This window comes from Myripristis murdjan, chromosome 1, assembly GCF_902150065.1.
Source record: "Myripristis murdjan chromosome 1, fMyrMur1.1, whole genome shotgun sequence".
Lineage (NCBI taxonomy): Eukaryota > Metazoa > Chordata > Actinopteri > Holocentriformes > Holocentridae > Myripristis > Myripristis murdjan.
Genome location: NC_043980.1, coordinates 34,349,577 through 34,370,759, shown reverse-complemented (window position 1 = coordinate 34,370,759; position 21,183 = coordinate 34,349,577). Strand labels below are relative to the sequence as shown.

Below are 21,183 nucleotides of genomic sequence, written 5' to 3'. Positions count from 1 at the left end.
GATAGTGTGTTTGTGTGTTTATGTGTGTGTCTGTGTGTGTGTATGTATGCGTGCACTCTATATGTGTCATGTGTCAGTATCCATACTTCAGAATGCATAATTACAATGTATACAGGAGCTCTGCTATATATGGTGTTACAACATTCAAAAGATATCGGAGCCACTTTTTCTTCAATGTTCAAAATGTTGTTGTTGTATTTTTTTTTCCTTTTTTTTTTTGTTGTTTTTTGACATGCTAGCTGACTTCCTCAAGAAGTCATTTTCGGTGACCCAAACTGGTTCTTGTTAGCGCAAGTTATTTTGGTGTGCGGGCTGTAAACACTGCCATTATTAGATGGTACAACTTGTGCTCCAGGTCTCCTCTCTGTATGTATTCTGCAACTGTTTCGTTCCCCCCCCTGTGCAATGCCTGGTGTACAAACAAAGGCACAACAAAAAAGATTGAGCTCTGTTGCTGGACTGGGAGAGAGAGAGAGAGAGAGAGAGAGAGAGAGGGAGAGAGAGAGAGAGAGAGAGAGAGAGAGAGAGAGAGAGAGAGAGAGAGAGAGAAAACACTAGTGTGACAAACAGAACATCACAAACTATCAGCAGCATATAAGACTGGGGTTGACCATTACAAGGGTGGAGGGAGTGCGCCTCGCACAACACCTCTGCTAAGGTTGTTGGTACGGGTCAGACAGGGCTATAGGCTATGGGGGTGGGGTGGGGGGGCTAGGCGTCATGTCCTTTGTGTAAAGTAAAAACAAACAAAACAAACAAAACAATATCACCACAGTATTCTCCCAACACTCAAAGCAGCTTGCCCATTGGCTGGAAATGGGAGGCAGGGAGGGACACAGGTTTAAGATGACTTGGGAAGGGCGAAGGGGGTTGGGGTTCAATAAATACTCAATAAAAATTTTCAACTCATGACAAAAAAAGCATCTATATATAATACATGTATATATACATATACGCATGTATGTATATGCACACGTACAGACGTTTTTTTTGTAACAATGTTAAGAGTGTAACGTTAAGAGCAGGTCGCCTGCCAGTCCGTTTTGCACTTGGCCGAAAAGCCGGCGTGAACGCACCATCAGTCTCTCACATCGCCAAAGAAGAAAAACAAAGTTAAAAAAACAAAACAAAACAAAACAAAAAAAAAACAGTCATCTGCATCTTCAGTGGTTATATTCAAGAAGAGGCGGTCCACTGGCCTCCTATCATCGTTCTCATTGCTGTCCTCTCCAGTCTCTCATGTCGCGTCGTTCCCTTGTGTTTCTAAGGCTGATTGGTTGAGAAAGTCAGGGAGGAGGGGCGGCGCCTCCTCTGGGTTCGGCATACTTCATTGGCTCGTCTTCCTTCAATCACTCCTCTTGTGCTGGATATATTAACTCTGTTTAGCTTAATATTAAGAAATAGGAAAAAAAAAACAAAAACAAAAAAGGAGTCCAGAGTGTATTTTTTTCCTAGTTTCATCGAGTCTCTTGCTCAAGGTTCTTAGCGAAGGTTTGGCATTATGTTGGGTTGGTGGCGGGGGGTGGGCGGGGTTGGAGGGGGGGTTGGTTGGCAATAAAGTGGCATTAGTCCATCCTCTCCACTTTGCCCAGGACCTTGCCCTCATACATGGGCAGCACGGTGGCATCCTCCCACACCTCCTCAAACACAGCACCGCACTCAAACTCATCGCTGGCCTTCTTGAAGTAGTACCTGAGGCGGAAAGAGAGGAGAGAGGTCCATGATTAGAAAATGTTGAGCGTAGGTGTAAGCAGAAAAGAGGAGAAAAAAAAAATGAACACAACAAAACTTGACAGAATGGCAGCAGGAGTGTATCTCATGTATTTTGGCGTCTTTTATCTGCTTTGAGGCACCTACACACACTACTTCCATATACACGCTCGCGCACAACTCCCTTTAGTCCAAATCAAACGCGAACACACACACTCTGAGAGCCAGAAATGGATCCTGCTCAAAACAACTTAGTCATAGCCTTCAATGCTATCCCTCCGCACTTCAAAGGCAAAGCTTGACTCCACATCACACCACTGCACAAACAGAGCTGAACCCTCCCTTTAAACACTCCCTGTGATAATTCAAGCTGCTTGAAACAGCCTGCCTGCCTCTGTGTGTGAGTGTGTGCGCATCCGTGTGTGCGTTTGTCTCCTCATCCACTTGTTCATCTTGACTACGAGCCATTCTACAGATGCCTATCTGTCCTGGAAGGTCTTATTAAAGTTGAAGGGTTAATTAGAGGCTGTCTTAAGGCCCCCGCCCCTCCCTCTCTTTAGCGGTGGGCTCTCCCCTGGCCCTCTCTGTGTCTCCATGGCTTCTAATTGGGCTGGCTGTCAAATGAAGGGCCTTTCTGTCACACAGGTTGACATTTCAGGTGCCTCAGAGTCTGCCTGTGACTGCATGAGCACAATCCAGAGCACATACACACACCTCTATTCCTCCCTCTCTCACACACACACACACTTTGGGCAGCTTTCCGATCACCAGCCGAGAACAGAAGAAAAGAGGGAGCAGGAAGGGAGGAAGGCAGGGGGAAACGGAGTGGAGGCCTTCCCTGGCTGGGTGAGTGGGTGTGATAGATTGGATGCAGGCCGAGCCTGAGGGGCTAAACCCTGGGAGTTGGGGGGGCAGGGAGTGGAGCGACCACTCAGACAGTCTCCTGGAGGTCATGGGTCACCTGGCTAGCCCACTCTTCTTCTCTCAAACAGAGATAAGTCCCAGGGTTAGCTTGGTCCCGGCGACTGTGAAGTCTCCCGGAGCTCCTAATGATTTCTCCTTGCCACTTTAAACCCAGCAAAAGATCAGCGGGAGGGGATTTAATGATAAGCTTTGTAATGGAAAAATGCCTCATTTTGTCCATGTGTGCCTGTGCTGAGGAATTCCAGAAAAAAAAAAAGCTTCTCTGTGTTTTATGAGCATTCACTCAGCTTAAGAGTCGTACAAACAACACATGTAAGGGTGGGGGAGTTTAAAAAAAAAAAAAAAAAAAAAAAAAAAAAAAAAAAAGAACATGTACAGACATACAGTTTTCTTTTCCATGTTGATTGTAATTAGACGCAAATGAAATGTTTGGCCAAGTTTAGAGAATGTCGAGGGTGCGTTACACAGCTGTGCGAGGCTCTGCTTGAATATGCAGCTGTAAAATATTCCTCGGGATGGCATGGCATCGCTCTCTTTTATGACAGCGCATTTCAAAAAGAAAGAACAGGCTCTTGTTTTCTATTGTCTCAGCAAATGGTGGAGAGGAATTAGCCATCTTCAAAAATATAACACATGCGCCTCCTCAATATTGTTATTGTGACTGGACTTTTTTTCCTGGAGGAAAACGCTACATCTTCGCTGACAAATAGTTCAAAGTCATCACTTTGTTTCAGAGAGCAAGACAGACAGAGTGAGAGAGAAGCAGCCTTTCCATTGGAACATGTTTTATGTGGCAGAATTTTTCTCTCTTCGCAACATCTGGCACCAATATCGTCTGGCACAGCTGCGCCGTACTGTTCTCCGCTGTACCGCTGCCATGTCCAAATTAACCAACTCCACACATTCTGCTGCCATTAAAGCCAGACACATCAAACTGCCCCCCCCACCCCTCCTTTTTTATTTATTTATTATTTTTTTTTTGCTCGTTGAAGAGTTATGGGATAGCGGGGGTGCAATGACTTGTTTGCAGGCCTTCGTCTCTCTCTTGCCTAACAAGCAGATGTGGCTGTAACCTCACGTTGATGTCACGGGCATACCAGCTTTATGTCTTTACAATGGCCCACAACCTACGCCGTGCTGCGAGGGTTACTTAACGCAATAAGTCTCTACTGAAGCTCAAGGCCTCTCGATGGCAGATTTCGTTCAACTGATTGGCTGTTATCGTTTAATGCTCTAAATACAGGCAGCGCTGCATTGGAATTTGCCCTTACACTTACAGTAGGTATTTCTGTCATGTTAATTATTACCGTGAATTGCTATTGGTGATTACCAGAAGAGGGGCGCTTGTGGTTTGTGATGCCGTTGCCTGATGCAATAGTGCAGAGGAGAAATTTGAGGGCCTCGCAATGGTCTTTGTGCACAAAATAAAAGGGCCCGGGCTTCAAAGCCATATTTATTAAGGCTGCCTTACCATGGAAATCAGTACCAGATGTGAGAAAGAAAAAAAATTGCTCCAGTACAGAACCCCCCAACCCTCTCTCTGTAAGTGTACACTGGATCAACCTACAGTTCCTCTTCCATCTTAAACTCCAATATTTCACACTCAGACCTGTGTTAGTGCTGCATATTCACCTGTAGTTGCCTTTCTTGCTGAGCTGTTCCTTGAAGTGTCCCAGGGTGAGGCAGTGGGTCTTCATCATGCTGCGGTAAGGAATCTCTTCGCCGCAGAAGAAGTAGGTGACCACTAGCTCCTTGGACCTGGGAATACAGAAAGAAGACGGGTTTTAAACAGCTGGAAAAAAGTGTACAGGAGGAAGTCAGAGAGCTCAACATGGACAGAGACTCTGTTAGCCACAATGCACACATACACACACACACACACAGGGCTTTTTTGTGGTCTATACTTCAGTGAGGGCAACAGACAGCTGGCTTACCGGAGGTCAACCAATTAAAACTAACAGAGGCCTCGGAGTCAGGTGGCTGTGGCCGAACATCAAACACTCGCCCCATTCAACAACAAATGGATGAAGGGAGGCGTTAAACTATGAGCGACCAACGGCTATTTAACTCATCTTTTTTGGTTGCAGTGGTGTGTGTGGTTTAGGGTACTGTATTAAAGCATGTTTAATCTTAAATGATTAAAAGGCGAGAGAAGAGGAGTTCAAAGCCATCGCTGTGCTGACTCACAACATCTCTCTTTGAAGGCAAGAGTGAGAAAATCTGTGAAGAAGAGGCTGAAAACACAAGTTCTGAGAGAGAGGGGGAAGGCAGGGAAGGTCGACAGTGTGTGTGTGTGTGTGTGTGTGCAAAGGCTTGGACAAACTAGAAGACTGTCTGACAGGACAAAGATGGGGTGTCACGCATGTGAAGACGAGTGATCACACACTACCTGATTCTGTCATTCAAACATGTTTATCTTTTTGTCCAGAATAGTTCACTGTGAATACAATTACAAACTAGGTCTTCTGTCATTTTTTAGCTGCATAGTGAAGAAGCTACAGTTGACTCTTATATTGCAAATGTATTCTTAAACGACAAAATGAATAGGAATTTCAGATGATTCTATATTTATTCCTCAATATGAGACTGTATTTATCAAGTCTAACTAGGATCCTTGTTTTTAAATGCAACTTCTCTTCCAGTTTTTCTTCCCGCTGTTTGTTTCTAACTCCCATTGGTGGTTGCCAGTGTCACTTCCAAATTTCAGTCTTGGTGAGTCTTCACACTAGAAGAACCCAACTGGTATTGGCCTGAAAAAACCACAGACTTGGAAAAACTGTGCTGTGCCAAACAACCAGTTGGCAGTCTTCAGCCCATTCACACTAATGGATAGTCAGTGCTGACCACTGGGCCTGAGAGTGCCCCTCCGCAACCTTGACTAGCCAACATTCAAATCAGGCTTAGAATCACTGTTCAAATTGCCTAGTCTGAGTATGAAAGAAAGAAAAGAAAAGAAAGAGGAAGAGGAATATTGAGTTACAGAAACACAGGAACAGAGGCGTAGGAGGAGGACAGAGAGAGAGACATGAGTGAGAAGAGGGAGACATACTCGTCTGGTTGAAGTCCAGGGCTGGCTAGAGGGCTGCCTCCAGTGGGGAAAGCAGCTGCGGGATGACTCCTGTCTCTCTGAAGGCTGCTGGCTGCTGCTGAATGCCTGTCAACATCATGGAGAGATCAGTGACTAATCAGCACTCACCTCGAAACAAAGAAAGAAAACACTGGATGCTGTTTACGGTCCACTTTGATGTGGTCAATCACATGTCAAATGTGCAAAATGAGAAAAATGCACAGTTGTGAGTGTGGTTGTGTGTGTATACATGAACGTGTATGTGTGTGTATGCTGTAGTTGTGTACCTCTGTTTGGGGGGCTTGGAGACCTCCTCTAGCCTGCGGCAGGCCTCCTCCAGCTGTGCCAGGGTGTTGGGTGGGGGTAGGGGTGGCATGGCTGGGTCCTGGATGAAGGGATGTCCGGGGTGGTGGGCGCGGAGGTGACCCCCACTGCCGATGCCGCCTCCACCCCAAGGGGAGTGGGTCCGGCCCGACAGGGTCTTGGGCTCCAAGGGGTTGGACTTCTTTAAGCCTTGAGCGCTGTTGGGGTGAAACGGTTGATTACAAGGCTGATTAAATCAATACAGTACCATCCCTGCAGTGTCCAATACGAACTTTAGGAATTACAGCTCAGGTGTGGTGATTCTCGACGAACCCTTACCTGTGGGGCTTGTGCTTGCCCTGCCTTTCACTCTCTAGGATCCACTGCCAAACATTCTGAGAGCGGTCGGTGGCGTCCAGGGGCAGGCTGGGTGGCACCACACCCTCCTCAATGGCCTTGACTGGCCGTCTGGACAAAGTGCTGCAGCGACTGGAGAGAACAGGATTGACAGTTTAGTGGCTTTTACCAATGAGGATTCTATTTTGGATGTTAGTGTCTGAAAGCAGGTCTCAATGCAGTTCACAAGTTCCACTCACGCATGGGCGAAGTCGGAGAAATCGGCGCCCCCTGGAGGGCAGAGGCACTGCACACGCTGAGCTGCCTCGGCCTCGATCTGCTCCTTGGTCTTGGGCCCAGCATGGTGATGGTGGATGTAGTGATGGTGGATGTGCTTGGTGGACTGCCTGCCTGCCATCAGGACCTTGGAGACCGCAGGAAAGGCACCGAGGAAGGGCCCGTGGCCAGAGGACACCAAGGCGGTGGTCCGATCTGGGGAGCGTGCGCGCGGCGAGTGCCGCACCACGCCGGGCGATTGGCAGCCGGGTGTCTTGAGGACACGGGATAGGTGCTCATCTAGTATGGCCTGGGGGTCCTCCTCGCATTGATTGCCAGTGGGCAGCAGAGGGTGGTGGAGGGCGGTGCTGCAGGTGAGGTCGCCGCTCTCCTCCCTTTCCTCCTCCTGGACACGCAAACACACAGAAAGCACAGAAAAACATGAACACAACTGATGAAACTTTCATGTGGGAAACACTCCTTGAACCAGCAAGCGGAGGAATTTATGTCTCCACTAACACCAACTTATATCTATCGTCCTCTTAAGTCAGCGAGAGCAAACGCTTGGATAACTTGATTTGAGTCTCTCTTTTGCCGCACTGTTATCCTCGCTAACAGGCTTTGGGTGTGCTTCATCTATAATGCAGAGTGTGCCTGTGCTTCACAAAGAGACTGGCACTACACATATTCAGCAAACGTGCCACTGGAGAGTAGCTAAGTGCTAACTATTTGAAGAAACTTCAAGTGTGTCAAGAAACATAAGTTTGAAACTTTCTCCAGATGAAATAGTGGAGGACAGAGAGGAAGAGGGAAGAAGTAGCTAAACCGAGGCAGACTTCCAATTCCCTTGGTCCCTTTTCCCTGTTCTTCGACATGCTAAAGCTGGCATAAAGGCTCTGTATTGCTATATGGAACATTTCTCCCTCCCAAGTTAAGTCTTTACTTGGATACAAGTCAGGGTTTCCAAGTGGCAGCCGCGCTAAACGTTGGAGGACGGCGGCAGTGTCAGGCTGTTTGGAAAAGTGTCCGTACCTCCTGGATCTGCTGCAGCCTCTCCTCCAGTGAACTCATGGTGTCCTGCTCTCTCTTCAGCTTCTCCAGCCGCGCGATGAGCTGAGCAGCAAAGGCCGACGGCTCGACGGGGGTCATCTCCTTAGGCAGCCTGTGTGTCCTCTGCAGGGCGCACAACACAGGAGGAAGGACACTTTAGAGGGTGGCTGTGTGTGACTGCTTAGTGTTTCTGACGGATGCAATATGGCGCATTAATCCACTGCCCTTGCCCTAATCCTGGCTTGTTCCAAAAAAGCTTGCCACTGTTCCAAAAAGGCCTAATCCAGATGCCCTTGCCCTCGAGCTAACCTGAACCTTCTCAGCCCCCTGTCTCTCCCCAGATCTTCTCATGCCCAGTGCCCTTGGCAGTGCCAGGCAGTCGGGCAAGCGGGAGAGAAGGGGGTAGCAGTAGCGGGGTAGCAGTTGGTCTCGCTCGGAGGGGAGGCCCCCTGCCTGCACCCTCTGTAGCCCGACCAAGCCATCAGCTAGGCAGCCTCTGAAGTCAGCACACTTCAAAGGGCCCTTGTCAAACATCAAACGCACACTAGGGGTGGGAGGGACACGCGGCTTTAAATCTCCGAATAAAAGCCAGATATCGACAGAGAAGAGAGAGAGCGAGGAGAGGAGAGGAGCAGAGAAGAAAAAAGGGGAAAGGGGGACAAAATTAAAAGCAAGAAAAAAGAAGAGGATTGAGACGTGTGTTTGTGAAGTGGCAACGGTGGCAGAGAGAGAGAGAGTGAGACAGAGAGAAAGGGAATGCGGGAAAAGAGGGAGGGAGAGGATAGAGAAGTCAAATACCGGGGAGATCTGAGGGGAAGTAGTAATTTATTTCCTGACTGCACGCAGGGCAGCTCAGAGGTACTCTAGTCACATTATCCTCCTTTTTCTTTAACTATATGCGCTGGCTTCTCTCTCTCTCTCTCTTTCTCTCTCTCACCCTCTCTTACTTTTTTGTTATTTGGCACACTGGCTTTCTTGATTTTGACTCTTTTTTTGTTGTTCCTCTCATCTCTTTGTAGAGACGATGAAGGGAAGGAGAAGAAAGGCAAGCGGAGCTGCTGGCAAAGGAGCGCCAGCCCTGCACGGGGCCCCCGCTGCCTGGGGCTGGTGCATCATGGGAGACAGAGCCATCTCCAAATCAGGAGGGAGACATTAAAGGAGTGCAAGTGGGAAAGGAAGAGAGAGACAGAGAGAGAGAGAGAGAATGAGAGAGAAAAAAGAGAGAGAGAGAAAAAAAAGGAGAAACAGACAACACACTCAACACATGCACAAACATACACACACACACACACAAAAACTTCCACATACACATACCTGTATTTAGGATAGGAATACAAAAGATTTTCATATTTCTTCTCTTGGCTCAACCACAAGCTTTCACATTCTGTGTCAGTTTCCTCTAACTGAGGCCCTTAAACGGTGCCACACAAACTTTGAGGTCTACAAAACCCTCCGGTGCACACATGACCCCAAATGACTCTGTGGATTGAGCCATGTTAACGGGACATGGTACTGGGTTTGGGGGTAATAAGACAAGAGCCTCCCATTCTGCTGCGAGGGTTAAAGCAGCACTTTCAATCCTGACCTCAACTTCGGAATTGCTGTTATCACCATCACCACTGCTTTCACCATGACAATCGTGACTGACTTAAAACTATGAAGCTATAACACTACACATCATACTGCACTTATTGAGAAGGAACACAAAGAAGGCAACACAAGTTTATATTTGACAGCCCAACAGAAGCTACTGGGATGGGGGAAGGTGGAGGGGGGGAGACTTGAGACGGTAGAAGAAAAAGTGAAGTGGTATGCAAATTCTGCCTTTCATTTACCCTGACTTTTATATGAAAACGAGCGGGGGAATGGAAATATAGTATTCTGTCACAACATGCGCTCTGAAAAAAAAAAAAAATAAAACAGAACTCCTCGAGGGAATCAGGACCCAGTTGTCTGTCAGTGTGTAAAAGTTTGAGTTTAGCAGATAAAAAAGGGAGGAAACGTTGAGACAGGAAGTAGAACTTAAGGAAGTAGAACTTACAGGAAAGTGGGGTAGTGAAACCTGGCCATTGATCTTGACACTGCGATGCATCTCGCGCTGGAGCTGCTTCTTGGTGCCCAGCTTGTATGGAGGGATTCCATCTCTGTGCAAAAAAAAAAAAAAAAAAAAAAAAAGATATACAGTTACATGCTAAGTAAACATCAGTCACAAGCCATTCACAACTGTGACAGCTATCTATCCAAAAGATCTTGTGCTCACCTACTGTTACTCATCATACATGTCATTATACTCTCACACCGCCACTGTGGGCGCATTAGCACCAGTAGCCAAACTTTGTGGAGACAGAGGTAGTTCATCATCAGGGTTAGGGATTGAAGTGACCGACACAACACCACCCAGTAACCACCCACCAGGCACACTGCATTTAAATCAAAGGGCTAGGGAGCCCTTGAAGCCAAGGCAACAAAAACACACATAACAAAACACACCCGGACAATGGGAGAGATATGCTAAACATCCCAGTGTGGGCTTCAAAAGAAGAGTCCCACTGATAAGTTTACATCAGTCCTTGTCAACACCAAAAGTAGCTGTTTTTAAAGGCAGAAGAGAGTTAGTGCCGCCTTCAGTGGCTAGTGATACTCAGACACTAAGCTGGCTAAAGCTGGCTGGGTAATGGTGCTAAGTGCTGCAAGCTTTGTAGCTCTGACATAATAATAATAGCAAAAAAAAAAAAAAACATAACTAGGAATACTAGTCTCTGGACAATTAAACATTTATTGGGGGAATCTTATTCTCGGCTTTTCATTCTCTGTGTCTGTTAGCTTTTCCAGTCAGCTGCCATTTAAGCCGGGCCAATTATCTTGGCCGTTTTGGCTGCTCAGAAGTGTCTGACCTAGCCCAAACGCTAGTTTTTCCGCTGCCTCTTTGAAATCTCACACTCATGCACATATGCACCCGCTGCCATCTTCGTTTGGCAAGCACTCTGCTGTGAGCCTCTGATCTCAGCAACATCAAAAGGCTGGTTTGTAAGATAAGGTAATGTTTGAAGTTGGTGCAGCAGCATTCCCCAGCGTCCAAGTAAATCCATAAATAAGATATAAGCAAAAAGAGAAAAAAAAAATCCCCCCACCCCTTCCTCCACCCGCCCCCCCTTCCCCAAATCCTCCTCTTCTTGTTCTTTATCTGGGAAATGAGATTCAAATTTGCAGTGTGCCTTTTAACCACTATAAAAGGACCCACTAATCAAATTGTTCCCTCGAATGAGAGAGGAAGAAGCTGGGGTTTTTATTAATATCGGTTAGGGGTGTAAAGAGGCGAGAGCAGGGGACAAGGACAGGGGAGCTGTCTGTGTTGAAGACCTTGGTGACGACTACTGAGGGAATATGACTTTGAGACATGATAATGTTTAACAATGAAGATATGATATCATTGTGGCCAGGCGTTATCTAGCAACATATTTACATCTTTTGTTCATCTAGACAAGGCCTATAAACAACATTATCTCTCTGACATCATCAAGGGGAACTTGATAGCAATGCCAAGCAGTCGATATCAACCACATCGCAACAAGCCTCTAAAAAGTGAAGCGTGCTGCCCAAAAAAAGAATCAATACTTCACAAACGGCACCCTTGAGACTACAATCCACCGTCCCTTGAGGAGCAGGTGGAAACACAGGAAACTTCTTCCAGATCTTCCAAAGTCAACCTCAACAGCCCAGAGGAACTTGTGCACCAAACAAGTACCCCAAACTTTGCAGCAAAACATCATGCCCCAACAGATCTCTCCATGTCCCTCTTGCTAACTGTGTTTTTATCAATCCAAACTGCCCCCACCCTGGCAACCCAAGCAATGGCTGGGCCCTTTGTGCAGGTTGGGGAAGAGAAAACAGCCGTGGACTCTTTCATGGTTTCATGGGCCCTTACTTTATGGGGAACTCCTATTCAGTTGTGCAAGTCATTTTCAAAGCAGCCAGCCACCCTCTTATCCCCCTAAGCTCCCCTCGCCTAACAATAGGCTGAAAGCGATTCAGTTAAGCCCTTTATACTCTGTGCACTTTATTTTCTCACTCCCTTGCACTTCGAGCCTCACCACTCCCGCTATTGGCTCTGGAGGGTGGAGGAGAGTAGCTGTGGAAGGCTGGCTGGCTGGGTGGGTGGGGGTGATTTTTTGGGGGTGCCCTGGTCTGGCCAGTGGGAGTTCCTCATGCCTTGTCCCGAGGTCCAGAAATGAGTAACCCCTGTGAAAGCCTTGCAGACACATGATCTCAGCACGCCGCAGAGGCCAGTGGCAGGAAACCGACCCACCATGTGAGTAAGCCTCCTTTCATTTGGTGCCAACATTTTTCAATGAGTTTGTCTTGAGGCCCGAATGGCTATTTCCCTCTCCCCCTCTCCTCCAGCTCTTCAAAGGGAAAAAGCGATTAGATAATATGAAAAAAACAAGTCTGTTGTGGCAGAAGGGTGGGTGGGATGGATACATTTCGACTTTGAGGAAAATGAGGCAACGCCCCCACCCACATCAAGACGTTCTCTCGTTTTTTCCCCCTCTCGCTCCAGCCTGTAACGCATCAGAATAAACTTCAAAAGGTCTTTAGACATAATGACTTTCCCAGAGTTATCTCCCTGGAGGCCACAGCAACAACTACACATTAATAGAATTACCTGAAGTCAATCACAGAGGATGATTAAAATACATTACAGACCATTCTTTCACAACTGCACAATCCTCTGGCCCCAAGAAAAGCTGAGTCTTTTGAACTACACAGCCAAATATTTTTCTTCTCACCCCTCGTCTTTTTCCTGGAAAGGTGTTGACTGAACTCTGATCCCGGCAAGTCTAGATACTATGGAACTTCTAAAACTCACAGAGCCTTGGCCAGGGTCAGCTGAATGGAAATGAGCTTTTTGAAGTCGGTATATCATCTCCGGAGCAGGCTGAGCTGAAATGAAACTGACCCCTGCTTTTGATTTTAATAAGAACTAAAACCGGAGGAAGCACTTACACGCTACTGTCCGTCATGGACATGGAATCGTCTGTCGTGGCATCGCTGGAGATCTCACTGTCGTTGGCACTGGTGGCAGGGGCGAAGATGTAGCCCGAGTTGACAAAGTAGGGGCTGGCGGGGTCTCCTCGCCGATGGGACCTGGAAAAGGTTTAGGAAGAGATCATTTGTTTTTTTTTCTCCTAGGTGGGGTCATGCAGTGAATAGACATGATAAATTTGGGGTGAGGCTTAGTTTGCCTAATATCCTGGTGTTGATTTCATCAAGGTTATAAGAGCAAACATGACAGCTTGGAGTTTGTTTTGTGCAACTTCTTCATAGATTTCGGTAATTAGAGACACTTTTGCAAAACTTTGGGGCTTAAGGAATGTGACAACAGTATCAGAGCTGGGGTTGTGGGTTCTCTTTTTTTCTTTTCTCTCTCTCTCTCTCTCTCTTTCATGTCCCTTCCCCCTAACATACAGGGGTTGTGAGGGGTGGAGGGGTGAAGGGTGGAGTGAGTGAAGTGAGCAGCCTCGCTGTATGTGAATGAACAACAGCACTTCACTCCTCTCTCTCTCTCTCTCTCCTGCTATCTCTCCACCCTTTTGTTTGGGCAAGGCCCCTACTCCCGCACTTTTCCACTCTCTGAAACTTCACTCTCTCTCTCTCTCTTTTCTTGGAGTGTTTTCTCCTCCTCGCACTCACCCCTTTCTCTCTCCCTCTCTCATGTCCTCTATCCTCCAAAGTCTGGGGCCCCTCCTTTACCCTCGCCCCCTCCAACAATCCCCCCTTCCTTTCTAAAGTCTCCCTCTCTCTTTCTACTCTCTCCTGCTGTGTTGCATTCCTGTTCCAGTAGTGAAGGGGGTGGACAAGGAAGAGGGAGGGAAGAAGGGGAGGGGGAACTTGAGCTTTAGAGAGGGAGGGAGAGAGAGGGAAAAGGGGAAGGAGGGCCCCTTTCTTTATGAGAATGCCTACTGCCGGGAGTGCTGAGAGGAGAACCCCAGCATGACTAAAGCCGTAGGCCCCAAGCTCAAACCTGACCTTTGGAAGGTCCGCGCAAAGAGTCAGGTATTTAGCACAGCTGGGCTCTCTGCACCCCACCCCCTCCCACCCTACTCTCTTTCTCCATCTCTTTTCTTTCTTTCATGATCCCCCCCTTCCTGTCTTTCCCCCTTCCCCTCCTCTTGTCTCTCTCTGTCTCCCTCCAAAGCATGCTTAGTCTCTGTCAGACAGATTTTTCAAAAAGGAGAGATAAAAGCACTGGATATAAAGGAAAGAGGAAGAAAAACATTGAAACACACATGCACACACACACACAAGCTATGGCAAAGTAGGAATGGTGGTGGAAACTAGTGAACTTCAGCTGAGGGGATGTGTTGTTGTTGTATTTTTCTATCAGTTTGGAAGAAGAAAGTGTTGGAGGTTTTTAAAAGGAGGGGTAAAAAAAGAATCTGTGCAGTGGCAAAATTAGTTCCACATGTTTGAGATGGAAATTGGTTGACCTAAAGAGATGGCGAGGGGCAGGGGGAAAGGGGGAGAGAGAGTGGGTGACGGAAGGGAGAGAGAGGGGGCTCCCTCTCCTGCTTTTCTTTTGGTGAAAAACAGGAATGTTGGGGATCACACCAGGAAACTGGGGAGATGCTCTCAAGTCAACAAGCCCGCTGCTTTCCAGCTCCTATGGCCACTTACAAACATACAAACTCTCAAGGGAGTGTTAAATGTGAGTTAGTGCATGTGCCAAGACTTTTTAAAAATTATTTTGCTGTTTACGCTGTTATGAAAAATTACAGGCTGAGGACAATTTTCAATCCCTAATCCCCCAGAACGTTTTGGTAACTTGACAAGGAAAGAGTGGATTATTTGCAAATTGCTCTTTTCCTACCAACACCAAAGGAACAAGACATTGTCAGACCTCTCAGTAATAATTGTGTCCAGATGTGAGGACAATACTCAAAGCAGTTCAGTTAAAAAAAAACAACAACTTTGAAAGTGCTCTTTGATGCACACTCATGCATAAAATCCAGTTTTTGAAAATGTTCCTGGCTTGAAGAGATTTCAGCTGTTGGACAATATGTGGGACAAGTTCTGAAGATAAAAGCCCAAATGCCTTCCACAAATACTTCCACTTTCATCTCTGACCAAGAGAGCAATAGCCTATCTCTGTTTGGCAAGTCTGAGTGCATGCAGTTGCTTTAACTCTGTTTGAGCATTTCTTTGAGTGAGGACATTTTTGCTAGGCTGCAACAACTATATGACTTAGTGGGTAAGAAAAAGACTGAAATGCTGCATAACTTTCCAATAGCATCATATAGTTTCATGTAGCTGCAGCAGTCATGAGGCTTGGTGTCTGAATTCATGCCTGAACCGGAGGAAGGGTTTCAAAGCACAGGAAACTTGAGCAAGCCAGCAGAGGGCTGCCTGCGAGACACCATTTACTTAAAAGGAAGGACCAGATCCATTGATGTTTTGTACCCACCCCGCCCCTCCACCCCCCCTGACTAACTGCAAGGCAAGAGGGCACAAATATACAGGCATGTTCCTCCGAGACCCTTTGATCAAGTGCCTTTATCTCTTGCAGGCATTTGTGAAATAACTGCCAGCTGCCATACATGCGGTTTACACCCTGTAGTTGCACTAATGAATGAACGGCGACGGGCAGAGTTGCATGCACGGAGACTCAGCATTCAACATTAATAAAAAGTGCAATTCAACAAATGCGCGCAGCTAAAAGGTGAGCGCAGCGCTTACCTGCATCCACTCTCAAGCACTTCAGCTGCTGTCCGGATGGTCGCAGTAGCCCTCAGGGTTTTCGCAGACAGCCCAACCACAGACGCTAACGTTTTTGCCTTCAGGTCATTACAACTCCACTCCTCTTCCTCCATGAGAGGTGGCAGGTATCCGCACATCAGCTTGAGGCTGCCGAGCCCGCCGTGGTTCACGTAAGCCGCGTTCTCGCAGCCGGAGCGCACGTATTCGAGGTATATGTCAGAGGTCAAAAACATCTGGTACGCGTTCTCTTCCATGGTGGACTGAATTTCCGTCTGCGCCTGGTCAAACATCGCAGAGTCTATTTGCTGCTTCTTAATACTATCCCTTATAAAGGTCTTGGTGGCGGGTTTCAGCTGCTTGGCGACAATGCTGTTGTTCTCGATGTACCGCTTGAAAATAACTTTGGCAACTCGCAGCGTTTTGGTATCCTTTAAGTCCATTTGCCTGAAGCCGTTGCAGGCGAACCAAAAGTCCAAAGTGTCCACGCATTTCTCCCGCTCCAGAAAGGTCCTGAACAGGTGAGCGCCGTCTTGGTCTCCCAGGAGAAAATGCAGAGACTTGGTCCACCGGACTAGGGGCGAGTCCGGGGACGCGCTGCCCTCTGGCTCCCCGAGTCCATCCTCGTTCCTCCTCGGCGTGGAGCCGGGAGGCGCGGCGGCGGCGGGGCTATCTTTAACCTTGCTCTGGGCTCTCATTTTGGCAGATTTGCTGGGGTTGTAGCATGACGCCTCTCCCTCCTCCCCCGGTACCGGAGGACGAGGAGCATCTTCTCGGAAGCTACTACTGATGTGCTCCGTAAGCGCCCTGCTCATGGCTCCAGCTCCAGTTGCCGTGTGAGAGTGCCGTCGTGCCTCCTCTGAGCTCCAACCTAATCCTCCTCACTCTCTAAAAGCAGCGGGGGAGCTTCTCAGCTCCTCTTCACTCTGAAACACAAAGTATTGATCTAATCAAAGCCAGATCCTGCTGAACTTCAAAGGCAGACATCAAGTAAACAGTCCCTTTCAAAAACCCTCGCCGGGTTCACAGAGAAAGAAAATATGAAAGGCTTTTTTTCATTTCATTTATCTATTTATACTCTAAATGAGAGATCAACTGCAGCCTACATTCTCAATATGCATTGATCTGTCACATCAAAAAACATTTTACAAGAATAATCATCTCACAGAGCCTCACTCTTCACCAAAACCGTATTCTCGTACTGTGGCTTACACGTGTTTTCCTAACGAGTCCATGTCACAGGCTTCAACTCCAATTAATTCCCAATCTGTTTCGGACGCCGTACCCTACCCCTGTCTGCATTACACACACTGAATCGTTTCCCACGTAGCTCACACTTGTTCTCATCATCCCAGAGATTGTACAGACGAGTGGAAATGCATCAGATCAGCGCCACAATGACCTTAACGTTATAATGGAAGAGGGTAAAAAGCCCCGCGGGAAAAGCCAGTCGCTCATGCATAAATGTTAGCGATCAATCGCCTTAACATGAGCCCAAGAAGGATATTACAGCATATTATTAAAGCCACAGCCCCGGCAACGTGTCTGAACTACCAACACGGTGAAAACGCCTGTAATAACTGCGAATAAACCTCATCCCACAAGTGATTTCAACCCGAGCGTCAAACGCACAACTCGGTGCCAAATCCAAGAGACAGATTTTTTTAAACCATTAATGACGAGTAGCGAAAATACCACAAAAGTATCTACATAGACTACATAATGGCTAATACAGCCTCAACAGGCTTGTAACGATGTAACCACATAGGTAGTACTATAACCGATGCTAAAATCCTTTGGAGCGTGTACATAGAAAAAAAAAAAACTTGAATCACATACCATTGCAGAGCAAATTCACCCGGAGTAATACCCGCAAAAAAAGTTCAACTATTACTCCATTATCCGCAGAAGTGTATACAATCCAAAACTGTCCAGATGGTAATCCAACGCAAAAAGCGACGACGGACTATTTAAAGCCTAAGCCGTGCCACATGTGTCCTATCTTGCTGCAAAACAAGCGATGTAGTTTAATGTACCCTGTCCCATTCAACAACTGACCTCAGAGTAGGCAGGCACAGTCCCTATGTAGATCACTGGGGGTGTCAAAATCTGGAGGAGGTAAAAAGAGGAGGAGGGGGGGCTCTTACTGAAGAATACATCCCACTTTTTTCCCAGCTACAAGACACACCACCCAACAAACATTCGCTTTAAAAAAAAAAAAAAAAAAATCTAGGCTACACATTCATACATTCATATATACACACAATTGATAAGCTCCTTATCTATTTTACCGTATTTCTCGCCCACAAACAAGAAACACAGCCCACATTTCTCAACTTCAAAGCTCAGCAGCAGCACATCAAAGCGGCCAAGAGAGGGGGCCTGTGGAACAGCTTTCTTACAACTTACCATCCATGTAGCCGACTAGCCTCCGTTATGATACCCGGGAAAGTAAAGTACTCCAACAGGCTGTGCCTATACACTCGCCCCGGTGCTGCTCTCCTACCGTCCCAATGGTTATCACACAGCACAAATTTAATACAACCATGAAGAAAGACAAGCGCCTTTCCCCCCTCGACTTGCTTCCCCACGTAGTGTTTCAAGAAGTCATAGCAAGCGGTAGAGCTCCTCCAGGCTGTTTCTAAACCAACTGGGCTGAAGGTTTAACTGTGGACTTCAAAGTGAAGAACCGCCGGCCTGGTCCCGGAAGATACATAAAACAACAACTACTCATCTTTACAATAACAGCCACGAAAAAGGCAGGGAAGCGGTGCGAAAATGCGTCATCGCACCCGGTCACACGCTCGTCATCCGCACGTCGGATAAATGTCGATGTTTATAAATGTTTAATAAAGTTTTGCAAGCCGGAAAAAGTTTTTACTCGGGCTTGAGGACCTTATCAAAGACAGACAATCTCGAGCCAACTCCCCGAGGCTTTGGAGCGTCAGAAGTAAGTGATCTACCGCCCCAATAGCGTTATTCTTACAATCCTGCTGTTACTACATCAGCTCTCAGGCTCAGAGTAGCTACTTTTGTTGCCTATTGCTTATCCAAATGAGAATCATTTACTGTGTTTAACCTCCAAACGAAAAATCATTATATTTGACTGTAAGTGTGTCTATTGCACATAATAGTTAATGGCATTCTTATGGAACATATATCCTATTATATCACCGTGATATTCGTGTATTATTTCTGTATGTATCTAGTGAGTTTATGGTGACCTAAATGACTTTTATGTCTCCCATGCTATCATTGTGACATTCATGTAGTATCCCGACTTTATTATAGGATTAGTAGAGTTCTTTTTTGGTAAGGGATGTGACCGTCAAGACTTCACAGTTTAATATAATTTGAAATAATTGCCACAATGATTCAAACGTTGATTCCCCTAGGTATAGCACTGATAGGATAATCCTATAGAGTGTAACTGTCATAATTTGTATATTAGTCATCCATGTTTTAGCCACAAAGATGTCAACCCTAACACACTTGCCAGTTCCACATGCAAGGGAAATGGCATAGCATGACATTTTGATTGAAATTGGACAGAGAGCAAAGGCAAGAACTGTTCTCGAGTCTTTTAATTCACATGACTTCCCTAATGTCATTGTGACAGAATCTTAAAGAGTGGGTTAGACAGTGATCCAATCCCATGGTACTTCAAAGGCTATATTGTCCCTTTGATGTTGAAAATCAACTTTAAAGGAGAAATATAATTATATAAGTCAGAGGATTCAAATTCACAAAACTCATGATGGTACAGGACAAGGGAACTAATGAAATCCAACTACTCTGAGGACTCCAGTGTTAGTCGCTTCATGCTGAACTGTAAAGAAATAAGCATGTTGTGCAAATATTGCATTTGTATAACAGCATCCTATATGGCGCTTATCCAAATCTACGCTTAATATCCTGTTTTAAATAGAAAAATTTGATGCAATGTGTGGGGATGGCTCTGTTGGCTCCTGCTGACAACTGGGTCAGATTGTTGTATCTATATGGCTATCGTTTAGCATCAGGTTACCAAATGGTATGTTTCAGTCTTGGGATTTTGTTGAATTCTTTTCACATGCTCAAATATGAGCTATAGCGAGCCAGTGCAGAGACTAAATGCATCCATCAAAAAAAAAAAAAAAAAAAAAAAAAAAAAAAAAGAAGCCTTTCTTGTTTTCTTGGTACGGCATAAGAGTCCAGTTGATTACATTGACATCCTGCCAACCACTTCCTGGATAAGTGCTACAAGCTTGTCTGACAATCGAGTCAGCTTATTTCAAACCTAATCTTTTAAGAATTTTTCACTGTAAGGTGTTATCACAAAACCCTGGGATAACAGACACATAATATGATCTCTCTCTGTCTCTCTCTCTCTCTCTCTCTCTCTCTCACTCTCTCTGTTTGTGTGTGTGTGTGTGTGTGTGTGTGACAGTGTGTGAATATGCAGAGGTCATTCATAGCCACTGTTTATACTGGAGAGCTCTGTAAAACAAACATTGCTGCCACAAAGCCAAACAATCCAGGACCCAAAATGCACAATAGCTTCCAGCACTTCAGAAGGGGAAGTGCCTGCTATCTGTGAGACGAAACACAAAATCACAAAAATGGGTCAGTGGCGTTGGCACTGTGAAGCTAAGGGGCACTTCGCTGATCAGCGAGCCTAAATTTAAGCCATGAAATATGTAGCCATACTGTTATCTGCACGCCAACTTCTTTAAAGTCGGTCTTGAAAGGAGAATTGAGATATAGAGGGGTTTTAAAAATGTAATTTTCAAAGTGGAGGACAATCTTAAAAGTAGGATATTTCTCATTCAGGATAAGATGTTAACTTCATTCAAATTAAATTAGGCCGCACATATCACTGAAAAAAAAACTACATAGGAAGAAAAACCTCCAGAGATTGTCGTTTCATTTTTTTTTTTTTTTTTTGCTGACATGCAGGAAGCTTCTTTAATAAACGGCTCAGTCTGTCCGCTTTTGATGACATATGAAGCTCGGGCTGCTTAAGACTCCACGCTCTGTTTGTTTTTAATCAATATCTACGTCTATTTTAATTAATTTGGGACATCTCTTGGGATGCTAAACCAATGTGACCACACCTGTTGACCCTTGAATGCCCACTCTTGTGTGGAGCAGTGACAAAGGGAAGAGGGTGCCGTAAAGTAGCCACAAGAAGCCCTTTTTGATGTTGACCCTACCCTGACCCCTTTGTTGGGGCCCTAACCATTTCACAGGAAGATCTAAATGTTCTAAACGCACAATACAGGATGAGAACGCCACCACCATCTTGCTATTATTAAGCCTCAATAAAATGGGGTGACCTGGAGGCTAATTGGGGGCTCGTGCTTTGGAAGAAATTAAAGGCATCTGCTGCATCACCACCGACTGGAAATGAAGCGGCTCTTTAATTAGAGCCCGTATTAAAACACAACAGAGAAAGTGCACGTTTCACTGCTCCTGGTGCAGGTGTCAGAGGAGGAAACTGATACATTAGGCAACACTTTTTTTAATTTGATCAGTACGCTGGAATGCTCTGTCAAACCAAACTTCTGTCTGTCTCTCTGTCTGTCTTTCTGTCTATCTATGTCTTTCACATCGTACGATTCTGTGTTAGCATAGCAGACGTGTTTGATAGCGTGGCAGAAGTTGCATCAGTCAAACAGTGGCCCTATGTTCTTCCCTTTTGTTGCTTTTTCGTTTGAACCCCAGATTTGCATCATATTGCAGCCCACAGTATATTTTCACAATGGCAACAATAAATTCTATAC

The 21,183-nt window shown here is 46.1% G+C and overlaps 1 protein-coding gene across 3 annotated transcripts; it reads right to left on the bottom strand.

The window, feature by feature from the left end:
• Positions 1-388: 388 nt before the first annotated feature.
• Positions 389-18,073, bottom strand: LOC115367007 (axin-2-like). Of its 3 annotated transcripts, none has more exons than XM_030062709.1 (11): positions 17,828-18,073; positions 15,401-16,344; positions 12,671-12,811; positions 9,708-9,810; positions 7,649-7,789; positions 6,601-7,022; positions 6,344-6,493; positions 5,989-6,222; positions 5,684-5,788; positions 4,267-4,392; positions 389-1,692 (listed from the first exon to the last, which is right to left on the bottom strand). In XM_030062709.1, the coding sequence occupies exons 2-11, from the start codon at positions 16,231-16,233 to the stop codon at positions 1,566-1,568; spliced, it is 2,382 nt and encodes a 793-aa protein (XP_029918569.1). In that variant the 5' UTR covers positions 16,234-16,344; positions 17,828-18,073; the 3' UTR covers positions 389-1,565. The 3 variants fall into 3 exon arrangements, with proteins under 3 accessions (XP_029918569.1, XP_029918562.1, XP_029918576.1); XM_030062702.1 differs by lacking the exon at positions 17,828-18,073 and adding an exon at positions 17,258-17,449; XM_030062716.1 differs by lacking the exon at positions 17,828-18,073 and adding an exon at positions 16,631-16,776.
• Positions 18,074-21,183: the final 3,110 nt, after the last annotated feature.

Coding starts and splice junctions, on each gene's coding strand:
- LOC115367007 (XM_030062709.1), bottom strand. CDS start 16,233: ATGAGCAGGGCGCTTACGGAGCACATCAGTAGTAGCTTCCGAGAAGAT. Junction 7,790..9,707: donor TTTCACTACCCCACTTTCCT/GTAAGTTCTACT, acceptor TGCGCCCTGCAG/AGGACACACAGGCTGCCTAA. Junction 7,023..7,648: donor GGCTGCAGCAGATCCAGGAG/GTACGGACACTT, acceptor TTGCGTGTCCAG/GAGGAGGAAAGGGAGGAGAG.